Raw genomic sequence first — 17,171 nt, forward strand, 5'->3', positions numbered from 1 at the left:
TAGATAGGGCAAGCAGAGTCGTATCCACAAAGATTAGGCTATTCATCTAAAATCTAACAAAATAAAGCAAGAGGGATTTTGTTGTTTGTAATCCTACCAATAAACAAAAATAATTTAATTCAAAATTAAATAATCAAAGCAATCAGAAAACTAGATTGAAACAATAATAACACGAGTTCTAGCCAAGTAATTCAAGTATGGTTCAATTCAATTGATCATCGATAAAAAGATTAATCTTTCCTTTTAAATAAACCGGTTATGAAACATCAAGATGCTTGTTGTTCTCCTTTTCCTTGGGTGTCGGTAATTAAGAAACATTATTTAATTACTTCTCTTGTTTTTCAATCAGTTCTAGATACGATCTTAGAATTTAAATTGAAATAGAATTAAGAATTAGAAAAGCCACCAATTCTATTCAACAAAACACAGACGTTGTTTTTGTTTAAATTAGATTAACTTATTCCACTAACATACAATAGTTATTCTACTTCACCAAGCATGCTAGTTGGCCATTTATGATTAAACCATAAACAATTATGGATTCAATAATTTATTCTAGCAAAGTTGTATTTAATCCAAAATAAATAAGACTTCTCCTATTTAATTTGAACAAGACAACAATAAATAAAATTAGGAATAGATTAAATATTTAAAAGAAAAGAACGGGTAAAGAAGATCTCACAATCATCGTAGAACCATGATCTTGATTACTTGACTAAAGAAAAGAGTTAGCCACTCATGTTCATGCTCATGGCTTCACAAAAAAATAAAATAAAAATCCTATCCTAATTGAAGAAGAACCAGCAAAAGGTTGCGGCTGTGTTTATTTTTGAAAGAAAATGATGCCAAAAAAAGCCAGCCCCTAAAACAGAGAGCAGTTTTCCTTTTTATAGTGCCAGGTCTGCTTCAGTCATTGAGAAATTTTTTGTGCCAAATATCATCCAAAGGACCTGAACTTTCTCCGATTGTCAATTAAGTCTCTAACTGTGAATTTCTCAATAAATAGCGAGATTCTCTCCTTTCCACAATTAGGCATTTCCTATGTATTTTGCTGTCTTTCCGTCTTGATATGTGACAACTCTAAATTCCTTTTATTTCGCATCTTTTCTCAGAATAATGCAATTAATGCCCAATTTCCTAAAACAAGAAATTAATCGAATAATTAATGAATTAAATAACACAAATCAAGGAAATTAGATGCCAAAAAATATGGAATTTCACACACTAACACATGTCCACATACTTACCAACAGAATGAACGTAACTATAGGCATAAAGTATAGTTGGGACTAGTGTTATTATCTCAAGCTAGTAAGCCTTTAGGTTGTTATTGGGAGTCTTTCCAAACTACTATTTTTCCAATAAATAGAATGCCAACTCTTGTCTTAGGAAATAACAATCCTTATCAATTGTTGTTTCACAAATTCCCTGACTATTCATTCAGAAATGTGTTTAGTTGTGTTTTGCTACCCTTTCCTTCACCCATACAATAAACATAAATTTGATTATCATACTAAAAATGTGTCTTTTTAGGTTATAGCTTAATTCACAAAGGGTATAAATGTCTAAGTAAGTTTAGGGGAGTTTAAATTTCAGTATCAGGAAAGTTTAATAAGACAGATTTCCCTTTTCAAACATATAAAAATTTTCTTAACCTTTTCAAATCTGCTTCTACATAGGTAAATTCTTTTTAAACACTTACTTTTACCTGCCACCGTGTTAAGTGATCTTGTTCTTGAAGTTCGTTTTGGTTCTATAGCTTAGACAAACGCAAACATTAGACACCCTTTAAATGTTAATCCTAGCCATATAAGTCCTTTACCACACACAAACACTACACCATTTGTTTCAAATTTCATCCTTAAATCCACAAACCTTTTGCCCTTGCCAAACATTTTCCCTTCTTCTCAACACAATCCTAAAAAATGTCCAAGTTATCCATTGCGTTGTCTTGTTTATCACTAAAGCTAAGTCTATAATTGTAATTGAAACAGGTAAAAAGATGCTCTGGAATTGGTTGGGTTTGAATCAAGATGAGTATGTGGTTGATTATAATAGTCAAAGTGCTTTGGATTTGAGCAAGAATGTTACATAACATAGTCGCACCAAACATATTTATGTGAGATACCACTGGATTTGTGAAGTAATGAACAATCGAGAGATTTTATTGAAAAAGTTCACACTGATAAAAATCCGATTGACATGTTGACTAAAATAATGACCTAGGACAAACACCAATTCTACACTAAAATGGCTGGACAAAGCTCCAAGTGATGTTGAGGAGCTAACACTCTTCCATGTGTTGGAGGGGAAGATTGTTGGCTCAATGGGCTTCAAGGTCTAACCCACATTATTAAATAATAATAATAAATTTACATTGATGCCCTCATTATAATGATATGTAAATATGTCTCTTTTAGGTTTTTTATGGTGACACTAAGACGAAGCAAGAATAACATATTAGAGATTTTGTTTTTCTTACCTATGTAGATCAAAGATAGAAAATGTTAAATTTTTCCTTGGTCTTTAATTCATCACTGGATATTATCAAAATCACTAGGGTTTATTTCAAGAATTATTTGAAGGTTTATTTTTCTTATATTAATCCATAATCACAGAGTATTGTGGAATTTTGGCTAGGGAAATAATTTGGGTACACATTTCTTGATTGTTGATGTCAAGTTCATAGAAATTGATAAGGCCAATAATTGTTACTATTTTGATTTATAATTCCCTTGTGTTGTGTGGAAATTTGATTTAATCTAATGGAATTGCTTATCTTTTTGCTTTTAGGAAGCTTTGAGCAATTTTGGAATAAATAGGGCCAAAAAGAGGAAAAACTGCAGCAGACATATTAAACTGGAAATTTCGTAATGCAGACTAGGCGTGGGCACGTGAAAAATGAGAGCAGAATCCGGAAAGCAGATCTGAACGTCCAGATTTGTTGCAAGAGTCCAGAAAATATTAAGATTTGCTTCCAAGGAAAGGGATAATCACCAGCTGGAAAAGAGGATTAATTGAGCTAAATAAGGAATGATATTTTTGGAAGAAGGATTTATATTAAAAATATATATCTTTTCCTTTTCCTTTCTTTTTGGGAAGATATGGATCACTTTGCTTGATTAGATTAGGAGATTAGGATTCAATTTCCAGATTATTAGTAGGAAGATAATATATATATAATCTGATGTTTTTATTTGAGTTTTTATCAACCATTGTACTGAGAGAATTAGAGAGAAAAGCATGGTCTACAGTGGCTGAATAATTTATCTTGGTTGAAGGGATCTGAAACCATGGAACTACAATGATTGTGAGATTTATTTTTTGTTCTTTAATGCATCTTTTAATTATTTGAGTATTGGTTATCTTTCTGAATTATTTTTCATGATTGTGTTGGTTGATTTCTAAGGTGCGCAATTAGTTTATCAATTAATATAATCTATTGCTAGTTTAGGTGCTGAATCCGTAATTGTTCAATCCATCTAATCGAAGTGGCGACTAGGTTTATCGTTTGCTGCGTCAGAAACTATAAATCCTAGGAAAATAATCAACTAGATTAAATGCAACGTCGTACGTTTGTGTTGTCTTACTTCGTTGGTCTTTCTAATTCGTAATGCTATTGTTTAATTAAATTCGCGATCGTATCCGAATTATTAATCAATAAGGGTTAATTGGAATACATGTTTTTGATTAACTAATCGTAAGGAATGACAGGTAAATTTAATACCACAACGAATATTTGAATAATTAATTTGATATTTTTGGTTTCGATGATCAATCGTAGTTCCATTGGTGGATGTGACTGAAGACCAAGGTTTGTTAAATCAATTTATTCCTTTTAGATTACTTTTCTGAATTTTTATTTATTGTTTTCCATTATAATTTGCATTCACTTCAAAACCCCCCCTTTTATTTCTTTGTTTCGATTATTTGTAGCGACGTACTAATCAAGGCTCTTCGAGGGATCGATCCCTACTTTCCTTTACTATATTTTTGTTGCAGGAATTTAGGATTTAATTTGGGTGTCAACGACAGCACGTACCAAGAAAGTTGAGAATGATTGTACCTGTTTTTCTTGAATAGTAGATTTTATTCAAAATTTGGCTGTGGTTTTTTCCCTTTCACAGTGGAAAGTTTTCCACATAAATCCTATGTTCTTGATTGTGGTTGATTTGTTTTATTTCCTGCATGCAATTGATATTTCCTATAATTAATTGACTTAATTAATTTGCACAATCAGATATAAGGTTTGTGGCCCCAAAATAAAGGACAATATTTGAAGTTGCTATACATGTGAAACAAATATTAGCTTAATGTTTTTTATCATTCAAGTGCTTTATTTTTACTAAATTCAAATAATAATTACATATTACCCTCGAAAAAACAATTGCTACATTATAAAATATTAAAAGTTTAACTTGTTAGCTAGTAAGAGAGAGGAGTAAAATGAATTTTGAAACAATTATGTTTATATAATTTTATAGTTCAAGGAAGATAGTGTTATGTAGTTTATGTGTTTAGAGTATAAGAGTATTAGAGTTAATGGAAGAGTTGTGTGATTGAAGTGAAAAAGTAAGGAGTTGTAATTAAGGGAAAATTATTGTTGCCCTATTTATTAGATGGTGAAAAGTGAGTCATTGATTGTTGGTTTTCCAATGCAAATCAAAACATTGCATATTTGATTTAAGAGAAGATGTGAAAACCAACTCTCAAAATAGTGTGTTTTTTGTTTAAGTAAAATAGTACGATTTAGGGATTATTCATGTGATATAGTTTTGATGGAATAAAGGCATTGAAAAATGAACAGAAGAAATGGAAAATGAGTTGATTGCCTAGGCAACTGTTTCATTATCTTCAACTCATTAAGAAGTACAGGTAAATATCTTACCTCAGGGGTGAATGGAGAAATCATTGTCAAGAGGGATGTTTACCGATAAGAAATGAGAATGACAGTTCTTGTGTAATTTTTCTAGAAATCTAATAAAAGTTTAGAGGTATTTTTTTGTAGCGTCTTTTGTCCTCGCATGTAAACAATTTTCACATTTTCATTTTGTTTGTCAAAGTTCAAGTCGATCTAGATTAAATCAACTATTAAATTATTTTCAAATGAAACTTGAGTCTCAACTCATCAATTTTGAGTTGATCTCAAACTTATTCTTTTGAGTTCAAACTAGATATTATTCTAACTTAGATCAAATTCAATGCGGAGGGAACTGGGGTCAACAAGGTGAATTGACCCTTGTGACTTAAAAAAAAACCGAAAATTTATATATATTTACAATAATGCCATGACATTATATAGTCAATTTTAATATTTTATTAAATAAAATCCATTCTTTTCTTCACACACTCGCAACATTATCAACTCATTATTTTCTTCAGCTTTTCTTCTCTTTTGTCTATTTGAGTTTTCTCTCCTATCCTTTGCTCAATCCTTCCTTTCTTCGCTTGTTCATCAAATTATCAACTTTTCTTCAAGCTTCATCTTTATTTCATATCATTATCAACTCTTCTCCAAGCTCTATCTTTATTTCATATCATTAATCACTCTTAGGGTATTTTTGTCAGGTATCAATTTCATCCCTCTTATTATTTTGATTATTTGATTGTTTAAATTAGAGTTTAGGTTATATTGGGTTGCTAAAGTTTTGTTTGAATTTGATTTAGTATTCCATTTTGACTAAGTTTTATTATGTCATCTTAATTTGATTTATTTTCCTCCTTTATTAATTTCAACTAAGTTATGTAATTTTAATCGCATTTAGTATCCAATTAATTTCCAGCTTTATGTTTATTCTTTTCATTATTATATGTTCAATAATGAGCCATAAATGTTTGCATAAGTAGTTAGTTTTTGATGAGTTGGTGGTCCCTTCAATTCATTATACATTCAAATACAAATTGAAAAATTTGAACATAGTATAATAATATTGGCCAAAGGACTATTTCCCACCCAAGTTTTAATGTAAAGACAAATACACACATAGAGTTTTAAAAACCCAAACACTCACCCATGGATTAACATCTGCTAGAATTTTCTGTTAGAAGTAAGGGTAAAATCATCATTTTACCTTTCATATAAAAAAATATATAATTAATCTCATTTCCTCTCAAGTTTTGAAAAGTAACATTTTACCCCAACCTCAAACTTTGAAAAAGTGACACTTCACCCCCACAAACCATTGGTTTTCTTCTCTTCGACAACGGTAATTGCATGGTGATGAAGATGGCCACCATTCCCCTCATTTCTCTTTTTGCCATGGTCAACGACGTCCCACAACAAACAAAGATCAGTCGACGATGAAAATTGAAGAAGAAGAAGAAGACTAGGCCAATTCTCAAATCCATCAAATTGACTCCAGATAAAGCTTCAGTAGTGCAATTCATCTTTATTTGAAGCCCAAGCGATAACACCAAAGCTAGTGCTGGAGAATTGAGGTTTCATCGTGTTGATGCTTTCGTCGTTAAAGAATTAAGGCTTCATCTTCAATTTTCATCATCGATTGATCTTCATCTATTGTGAGACGTTGTTAGTCATAACAAAGAGAAAAGATAGGAGAATGGTGTTGTCTTTGTTGTTGTGTGGTCATCGTTGCCAAAGAGAAGAAAACCAAGGGTTTGTTAGGGTGAAGTGTCACTTTTTCAAAGTTTGAAATCAAGGTGAAATGTTATTTTTCAAAACTTGGAGGGGGGAATGAGATTAATTATATATTTTTTAATATGAAAGGTAAAATAATGGTTTTACCCTTACTTCTAACAGAAAATTCTAGCAGATGTTAATCCATGGGTGAGTGTTTGGGTTTTTAAAACTCTATGTATGTATTTGTCTTTACATTAAAACTTGGGTGGGAAATAGTCCTTTGGCCAATAATATTCACTATTCCTTTTTCCAGATTTACATGAATAAGCGCCTAAATTGCTATAACTAATGGATTGTTTATAAAGTTTGTTCGATTGTTTGGTTAGTTTTGGGAGTGATTATTTTGAAGAAGACTTGTTTATTGTTTCTTAATTGTTTGTAAGGTGTTTAAAGAAAGACTTGTATGAATTTGTGGTAGTTTTGTGCTTAAGGTGTTTGTGTTTTTACTCATGTGAATTTCATTTTAATTTGAGTTTTATTTTATTATTTCATCAGGACAAATAAATTTTTTGTTTTATTTATAATATATTTTTATTGCATTTTCATTATCAAGTTATAATATATTATTATTTTGAAATAGTATGGAAAGATTTTTCAAAAAAAAGTCAACAATGATCTCATTGCGTGAACAAGAGGATAATATTGATGATTCAAATAAAAAAGTGGATGTCAATTTGTAAGATCATCCTATAGATCCAAGTTTATGACCACGAATTTCATATTATGATCCTCTTATTTGAGATCAAATAAGAAGATTATAAGTGAAAAGGGGTTCTTATCAACCTAAAGATCACTAGTTTCCTTTTAAAGATTTTGGCAGATTTTCAAGGCAATTTGTTGTTTCATCTTTTTAAGCCAGACGTTGGCAATAAAGAGGGTGGTGATCACTTGGTTGGCCAAAGGATTTCAAATTGAAAAAAAAAAAGAAGGAAAAATTGAATGTTCACTTTGGAAGTGCTAATATTTCTCATAACTAAGCTCGAAGAATGTGTGAATTGTTATTGAATCAAAAATAATATTTCCTTTTAAAGATTTTGGCAGATTTTCAAGGCAATTTGTTGTTTCATCTTTTTAAGCCAAACATTGCTGATAAAGAGGATGGTGATCACTTGGTTGGCCAAAGGTTTCAAATTGGAAAAAAAAGAAGGAAAAATTGAATGTTCACTTTAGAAGTGCTAATATTTATCATAACTAAGCTTGAAGAATGTGTGAATTGTTATTGAATCAAAAACAACATATTCAGACATTTTTTAAAGGATGAATTGAGTATCGAATTGGTTTAAATGCTACAGTTGATTGTGTTTGTTTTCTTCTAAGACAAGCACTAGCATTTTATGATCATAATGAATTTGAAAATTCAAACAATCAGGGGAATTTTCTTGAGCTCTTGTCTTGTGTTATGTTAACAAGAATGAGCTTGTTGTAGAGCTTTTTCTAGGTGTTGAACATGTTATTAGTACTACAACTCTCTCACTCAAGATAACACTTAACAATTTTTTTTTCTAGGCATTGGTTGAATTTTTCTAAAGTTCGAGGACAAAATTATGATAGAGCTAATAATATGGAAGAGAATTCAATAGTTTAAAGACATTAAACTTGAAGCATAGTAGATGTGCTTATTATATTCATTGTTTTGCCCATCAACTCTAATTGACTCTTGTAGCTTTAGCAAAGAACCAAGATAATGTTAATGATCTCTTTAATATTGTAGCAATTATAATTAATATTATTGGTGCTTTATCAAAACCTTGTGATATTTTTAGACATAAGCAAACTTATAAAGTTTTTAAAGCTTTTTTTGATGGTGAACTTTCAAGTGGAAGAGGTCTTAATTAATAGACAAATTTGAAACGTGTCGGTGATACTCGTTGGGGCTTGCATTATGGTTCATTAATAAGCATAACTTTGTTATTTTCATCTGTTATCGATGTTCTTGAAATTGTGGCAAAAGATGGGACAAACTTTGAGCAAAGATTCTAAGCAAAAAAATATACTGAAATTGATGCAATCATTTTACTTTATGTTTAGTCTATTTATGATGAAGGATATACTTGGCTTTACAAATGAACTTTTTCAAACAGCACAAAGAAAATACCAAGATATTGTAAATGTTATGAATTTAATTGAAGCATGTAACCAAGTTTTACAAGTGATAAGAGATAGTGGATGGGAGATTTTACTTAACAAAGTCTATTCTTTTTGTGTCAATCATGACATTGATGTTCCAAATATGGATGAAAATTTTTTTATCCAAGAGCAATTGCGACACAAGATTCAAGGTATCACAAATGCTAATCATTACCGCATTGATGTATTTTATATAGTCATAAATATGTAACTTCAAAAGTTGAATAATCGTTTTAATAAAGTAAAGATGAAGTTTATTTATTTGGCATGTTTATGTCTAAATGAAAATTGGGTTGCTTTTAATAATAAAAAATTAATTTGTCTTACTAAATTTTATCTTGAAGAATTTTTTGACTTATATCTCATTGCACTTGATTCTCAATTTGATGTTTACATTTTGAATATACTCTCTAATATCAAATTTATGGGACTGAAGATCTTGCAAGAGTGATGGTTGAAACTAAGAAGGATAAAGTGTTTCCATTAGTTTTTTTGTTAATGAAATTAGCATTGATTTTACCTGTTATCACTGCTAGTGTAGAAAGAATTTTTTCAGCAATGAATTTTATGAAAAATCCATTGCAAAATAAAATAAGTGATCAATAATTAAATGATAGTGTAGTTGTATATGTAGAAAATGATATATTTGATAGTATTAATAATAAAGTCATTATACAATATTTTCAAAAGATGAAATCACATAAAAAACAATTATAAATGTATTAGTTCATGAATATTTTATTAATATAAATGTTTGTTTTTGTTTTAATTTAAAACATATTTATATTATTATAATATTGACCCCCGTAAGATTTATTTATAGGTTTGTTACACAATAGTTAATATTATTATTAGTGAAAGCTACAGACAAAATCTCAAATTTTTATTAGTATGATTGACATATAATAAAATTATGTATACTTATAATAAGTAATAATTTGAGTATCAATTATGATATGACATCGTGATTAAGTATTTATTATAAGACCAATCACATGGTAGTGCATCTTCATTAAGATTCAAATTTATATAATCATGTGGCATTTAAATTTAAGAATAAAATTGTATGAACAAACAAATTATATATTTTTTTTGTACAAATTGAGGTAGCAGTTTATGATTGAGTGATATGATTGTTTGTTTTTTTCTCTTATTTCACAATCATGTAATCAGATGCAAACACATTTGGTTATATACAAAAGTTTGTATAATTTATTTGTATACATAATATTAATCCTAAATTTTAAAAAAATGTTTATATAAATAGTCTCTTTATATCATTTTAATGTAATGATAAAATTTTCTAATAATACAGTAACATCTGTATAATGTTAAATTCTATCTTTCATTCAATTTGTCATCAAAATTAAAATTTATATTCAGTAATTACAACCATGATAAATAGTATTGAAAATTAAAATTTAATTTATTAATAAAACCATGCATATATATTTTTGATATATAATTTAAATATATAGATGATGGGTCATTATATAGTTGGATGATTTTTAATTAAAAATATAATATTCACTCATATGATAACACGCCATTTGTATATCTAAATTATATATATATAATACGTACACATAACATTGTTCTTAACTTATTAATTGACATCATCGTATTAATAAATAAGATATTGAGACAATCTTATATGCAAGAAATACTTATATAAGATGTTATATAAGATGTTTCTTTAATACAAATTTCAATTATTAATAAGTCTTCAATTTAAAAAAATTCATAAAAATACCCATATTGAACAATTGAAATTTAACTAATCAATTTATTATCCACTAATATTTAATTTACCGATGTATCCTCTAATAATTATAATTTATTATTTTCCCTTTTTCTAAAAAAAAATATTTTTTTTTATTTAATCCTTTTTCTTTTATCATGTTCAATTCTTTACCACTAATTGTCGGTTATCATTTTTCTCCTCTCTTCATTCACCAACATTTAATACCACCATTAACCATCTTTTTCTTCTCTTGTTATCTTCATCACTAATCATTAGTCATTCTCTTTCTCCTCTCGTCATCTTCACTGCCACACCACTTTTAACCGTCCTTCTTCTATAGAAATCTTCACCACCAACAAGAGTAGCCATCCTTCTCCTTCATTCATTCTTACCATTGATCATCCTTCTGCTTCTATCTTCTTCATCACCAATTTTCACTCTTCAATTTTCTAGGACAATCTGACAATAACCCTTGATTTATATTTACTTGAATAGAAGAATCAGCTAGATCAAAATTTATTGAAAAGAAATGAGTGGGAGAAAAAGGAAGAGGAAATCAAAGGTAGAACCAAAATTTTTGCTAAGGGGGGCTCTCCATGCTCAATCATTGTTCACTAATCAACATATATTTTACCTTATAGTAACACTCAATCTAATATTAAATCTATAGAAAAAATGATGAATATGTTAAACCCAAAATATCAAAATATATCTAAGAAATTAATAACTAGTTACACCGAAGTTAAGAACAAAAAGAGGGATTTGCATTATTCAATTTCAATAGAAAATATAAATGTCAATTCTCATATCTCAATTGCAGCAATAAACTTTCTTTAAATCCCTCACTATCAAAATTTAATTTACAGGCGAGACAACAAAAAGTAAAATTGAGTAACTCCCAGGTCCCATCTCTATTTGACCTCTTAAATTTCTACAAAATCTCAAGAAATTAACAAGCCTAACCCAGACAAGATGAAAAAACAATCGGATGTAAATATTTTAGGGTAGCATTTGTGCTATAACAAATGCTGAGTTTGAGTGTGTTAGAACTTTAAACTGCAACTCATGGTGTTTCATTGAGCTACACCTTAACAAAAAGTCCATAGACAATTATATTATTCACAGTTATGCACATCCTCATTCATCATTATATTAAGTGCCAAATCAATATGCCATGGACCACGTGCTCCTTTCAATAAGTTGTCCAATTGCACTCTTATTAAGGTTCATGTATATTCGTTCACAGCAAGAAAAAACATCCAATACAAAAGCTTTCCATTCACAAAATCCTATTAATAATAAAGGACAATCAACCGGTGAAATTTCATCAGAATTCATAGGCACAAAAACTACAATTATGTCCAGCATTTCCTCATTAATTCCAAAAACACTGAACCATTCAAGATGCTCCAACATAAAATTGTTATATAAAAATTAAAAAAAAATTACTTGGAAGCTGTAACTAGGAGCAATAGAGCAGCCACTTATCAAATGAGTAACGAGGGAGAATTAGTGAAGAATGGGATTGCAACTTGGGCCTAAGAATTCTTGGAAGCGACAGAATTGGAAGAATGGGATTTGGTGAATAGGTTAGGGTTTGGAAATTGAGTTTTTGGGCTTGTTTATATTTTGAAAAGCAAAACTTAGTAAGGGTGGCCTAATGAAACAAATGAGGGTGGGTCTTCATTAAAATTTAAAAAAAAAAAAATTGGAGTTAAGGGTGGGCCTAGGCCTTTCCTAAGATGGGATAATGGAAAAAAAATAAGTGAAAGAAAGAAGAATAAGAAAGAGATGCTTAGGTTGTTCTTAAATTTCCTCTATTGAGGGTTTGTTGTTCTTGTTTATATACCTTTAATTATAGAGGAAAAAAAGAGAAAATTATGTATTTTAAAAAGGCAAATGGTCACAATTTCAAAGATAAAAATCTAAATAGAATTTTAGATGTCACTGTTTAATATTTTCAACTAGTTATTGTTGAAAATATATATAGAGATAATCATCCAACAATTTAAAACTAGTTATTGTTGAAATTTCGTCGTCTTTACAATTTAATGTCGGTTGGATTAAGAGCATGCTGAAAAGTCTGAACGAGCCGTACACATGGATATTATCAAGGATTATTCAATATTTGTCATACGTAGAAGGGGAAAACAGCACTAGTGTTCCAAATTTCCAAACAACAAAGGATATTATCAAAGGTTGCTGCAGATGTGAAAACAAATTAATATTAGCCTCGTGCTTTTGATCATTCAAATGCTATATCCTTACAAAATTCAAATGTTAATTACGTATCCGACTCTTGTACTGCCACGACATCATTTTGCTAGAATATCATTGATCTTACAACGCCGTGCAGAGTTGTATGAACAATTAACATCAAGAGAGCGATACAACAATGATGTATGATGACACATATTCTCATTAATACTTGGAAACTCATATAATAAAAAAAACAACTTCATTTATTTATTAGATTCCAACAAAAAGATTGCAAGAACCAACTTATGTTTAATTTTATAACCATTAAATATCACAATAATTTTTTATACACCAAATTTTGAGTATTTAATTAAACATTCATATGATCTATTTTCATATAATTAAATATTTATCTTTAATTTAATTATTCAATCACATAATTACATATTACTTAAATATATAATTGAATACTTAACTCTTGAGGGCTCATGATTTGATTGATACTCATATTATATCTGAAATAATTAATATTAAACTAGTGTGGAAGAACTGGAATGCTTTGTTCATTCTTGAAGAAGTTATCAGGATCAACCTTAGTCTTAATCTTCACCAACCGCTCGAAATTACCCTTGAAATACTTGATTCCATAAACTCTTCCTTCCAAGTAGCTCCCATTTCCATTGTGATTGATCCCCAAATCAATATCTCTATAATTCAGAAACGCCTGCCTCGGATTCTTGGACACAAATGGAGTCATGTGATTATAAAGCTCTCGAATCAACCCCAAATAAAAGTTTGCCGCCTCAGTCCCCGATTCATTCCAGTCCACTAAGTACTGAATCTTCCATAAGTTTCCAGCTCTATGCGGAAATGGCGTCGCCGTCGCGGCAATCTCCTCCATTCGACCCCCGTAAGGATTGAATGTCAGCATTGGCGTCTCTAGTTCAATCATTTTCTTCCATATTCCTTCCAGGCCGTCCATAGGAATCGGCTTCCTCACATAATCGGACTTTCTCTTCAGGAAACTCAGCGCCGGCGCACGATTTAGTAAAACATTTGTTGATGTTCCGGAGGGAAAATCTCTCCAGAAAACAACTGATTCAAGCCAGCTCGATTCGACGCAGTCAGACTGAGTTAACCCCAGTTGAGGAAAGCTCTTTTCCATGATTGAAAGAAGTTTCTCAGAGCCACCGAGATAAAAACCCCAGAAGTTCCCCCTCACAGTCTTATTAACCACATCTAATGTGAGTCGGACGAAGAGCTCTTTAGGAAGTTTGTACGCGACATGTTGCCATTGATCCACAATCTCAGTTAGATTGTGTGATTCTAAAGTTCTTCTAACCAGAAACGAAGTCACTGTTTCTGGAACTGGAACAAGATTGATTTTATAAGCAATAATGGCTCCGAAACTGGCTCCTCCTCCTCCTCTGATAGCCCAAAACAAATCTTCCCCCATGGATTTTCTATCCAGAAGCCTTCCATTAGCATCAACAAGCCTTGCATCGACGATATTATCGACAGTGAGCCCGTATTTTCTCATCATGTTACCATATCCTCCGCCGCTCATGTGTCCACCAACACCCACTGTGGGACAAATCCCGGCCGGGAAGCCATGAGTTTTACTCTTCTCCGCAATTTTATAATAAACTTCTCCAAGAATCGCCCCCGCCTGAACCCAGGCAGTGTTGTTTTCAATGTCAACATCAACAGCGCGAAGATTAAACATGTCAAGGACGAAGAAAGGGACTTGGGAGACATAAGATAAGCCCTCGTAGTCATGGCCGCCGCTTCTGATTTTCATCTGCAGGCCATGTTTCCGGGCACAAATAACCGCAACCTGGACGTGGGATTCATGCAATGCAGTGATGATAAGGAAAGGTTTGGGAGTTGAAGTTGAGTTGAAACGGAGATTCCGAATGTAGGATTGCAATATGGAGGAAAAGGAGGTATTTTGTGGGGTGAAAATGGCGGGGGAGATTGGATGGGAAGGCTGAGAATGGTTGAAGAGACAATGGAGGAAGTTTTCGTGGACAGAATCAGAAGTTGCTCGCCATGAAAAAGATGAAAAGAGAATGAGAATTATCGAAAACAATGAAAGTTTCGGAGTATTTGTAAAATTTTTCATTGTAGATATTATGCATGTGCGTTGTATTCATGGGTTCTTGTCTTGTATATATAGGCTGCGTATGGTTCATACATAATACTTTTCTTTTGGTTTGACTGTGAATAAATCTTATTAGCACATTCTCGTTATATATTAAATAATTAATAAACTAATTATAATTTTGATAATTATTTATTAATTTTTTAAAAATAAAACTAGAATAAAAATATATTTATTTTGAGTTAATAAAACAATTAATATTGTATATTTTAGTATTCTTTTACTATACTCAATTATATACCGTAATTATTTATATTTATTAATCTTCATTAAATATAATAGTAATTTATGATCTTTTAGTATGGTAATCTTTTATTTTTGTGAAAAAATTACTTAAATCAAATACATCTTAGAGTTACGAGAAATAATGTGTTAGAATTGACAAAATTTGACGTGATCTATTAACCCCGATATGACACAATACGAAAATAATTAGATTAGGGTTATGATTTTTTTACACAAATAATAGTTCAAGTTAGGTTATGGTTGACCCTTAAAAAGTTGAATCAAGTTCAAATTGATACAAAGCCAACTCGAATCAATCCGAACTAATCTGAATATTTTGAACAAATTATTGCATAACATAATATTATAAAAAAATCTCCAATACTATTTATTTTCTTTATTTGACAGAGAGAGTTTAAATATATAATCTATATTTTCTAATTCAAATCAACAAAGAAATTGATATTGCATCACTAAACATCAAATCTACATCACTCATTCATTGCTTCTGGAAATATTGTATAGGTTAGCTAGATGTTTATTATTTTTTTGATAAATTTTGGATATCTACTTGGAGGAGTTACTCTTAGGGCTTTTGCCAAAATCTTATCATCATTCTATATGATTACTTTTCTTTTGGTTTGCCTGTGAATAAATCTTGTTAGCACATTCACGTTATATATTAAAAACTTAATAAATTAATTATAATTTTGATAATTATTTATTAATTTTTTAAGATAAAATTACAATAAAAATACATTTATTTTAAGTTAACAAAACAATTAATATAAGAATATTTCAAATAATTATATTTTAGTATCATTTTATTATAATGATTAAATATAATAATTATTTATATTTATCAATTTTTATTAAATATAATAATCATTTATATATTAATCTTTTAGTATGGTAATTTTTCATTTTTGTAAAAAAATATTATTCAAACTAAATACATCCTAGAGTTATGAGAAATGCTATATGTTAGAGTTGGCAAAATTTGGCACGAGATGTTAACTTGATACTACACGATACAAAAAAAATTGGGTTAGGGTTTTGATTTTTTTACATAAAAAGTATTTCAAATAGGGTTAGGGTTGACCCTTAAAAATTTGGATCAGGTTTGGATTAACATGAAACCAATTTGAATTAATCTGAACTAACTTGAATATTTTCAACAAATTATTGTATAACATGATATCAAAAAAAAATCTTGAATATTATTTATTTTCTTTATTTGACAGAATAAGTTTCAATACATAATTTATATTTTCTAATTTGAATAAACAAAGAAATTGATATTACATCACGAAATACCAAGTTTACATCGCTCATTCAGTCCTTGAAATATTATATAAGTTAGGCAGATATTTATTATTTTTTGATAAATTTTAGATATCTACTTAGAGGAGCTAGCCTTCGGTTAGGCCTTTTGCCAAAATTTTATCATCTTCTACTTTAATAACTCATTCATTGCTTCTTGTCTTGTATATATAGGCTGCGTATGGCTCATATATAGTACTTTTCTTTTGGTTTGACTGTGAATAAATCTTGTTAGCACATTCACGTTATATATTAATAAATGAATTATTAAGTCTATTCTATACATCCAATTTTAACTATTAATTAGATGCTTATATAATATATTATTATATGATTAAATTTAAATTAAATTATTAATTTAAAATTATTTAATCAAATATAATATATATTATTTTAAATATTCAGATTTGGATATCCGGAATTTTATCTTGCAGCTGTTTGATGTTGCATTTTAATAATAATATTGTTATTAAAAAGATAGTGGAAAGACGGCGAAAGTCATCTCCTCCCAAATTGACCAAGAAATGTCTAATGAATATCTGTCTACAAACTACGAAGAGCCGTATTTTATTAGTCTTTGACAATATGCAACATGTGATAATCAAATCAAGTTTGTGATCCATTTAAGCTCTGAGTTGATTTAGATCGACTCAAATATTATATTATATTTAAATGCAATTTGAATTTTAATTCATTAATCTTGAGCTCACATTGAATTAATTCTTTTAAGTTTAAACTATTCTCCAATT

At 29.7% G+C, this 17,171-nt stretch overlaps 1 protein-coding gene across 1 annotated transcript; it reads right to left on the bottom strand.

Annotated features, from left to right (window-relative positions):
- Positions 1-13,188: 13,188 nt before the first annotated feature.
- On the bottom strand, positions 13,189-14,869 carry LOC123205839 (berberine bridge enzyme-like 8). The gene has a single exon (XM_044622888.1). It carries the CDS (start codon positions 14,833-14,835, stop codon positions 13,246-13,248), a length of 1,590 nt encoding a protein of 529 aa, XP_044478823.1. The 5' UTR covers positions 14,836-14,869; the 3' UTR covers positions 13,189-13,245.
- Between the last annotated feature and the right edge of the window lie 2,302 nt (positions 14,870-17,171).

The sequence above is a fragment of the Mangifera indica genome, unplaced genomic scaffold, assembly GCF_011075055.1.
Source record: "Mangifera indica cultivar Alphonso unplaced genomic scaffold, CATAS_Mindica_2.1 Un_0017, whole genome shotgun sequence".
In the NCBI taxonomy this organism is placed as follows: Eukaryota; Viridiplantae; Streptophyta; class Magnoliopsida; order Sapindales; family Anacardiaceae; genus Mangifera; species Mangifera indica.

What these genes read in the sequence shown, in the direction of transcription:
- LOC123205839 (XM_044622888.1), bottom strand. Translation starts at nt 14,835, where the DNA reads ATGAAAAATTTTACAAATACTCCGAAACTTTCATTGTTTTCGATAATT.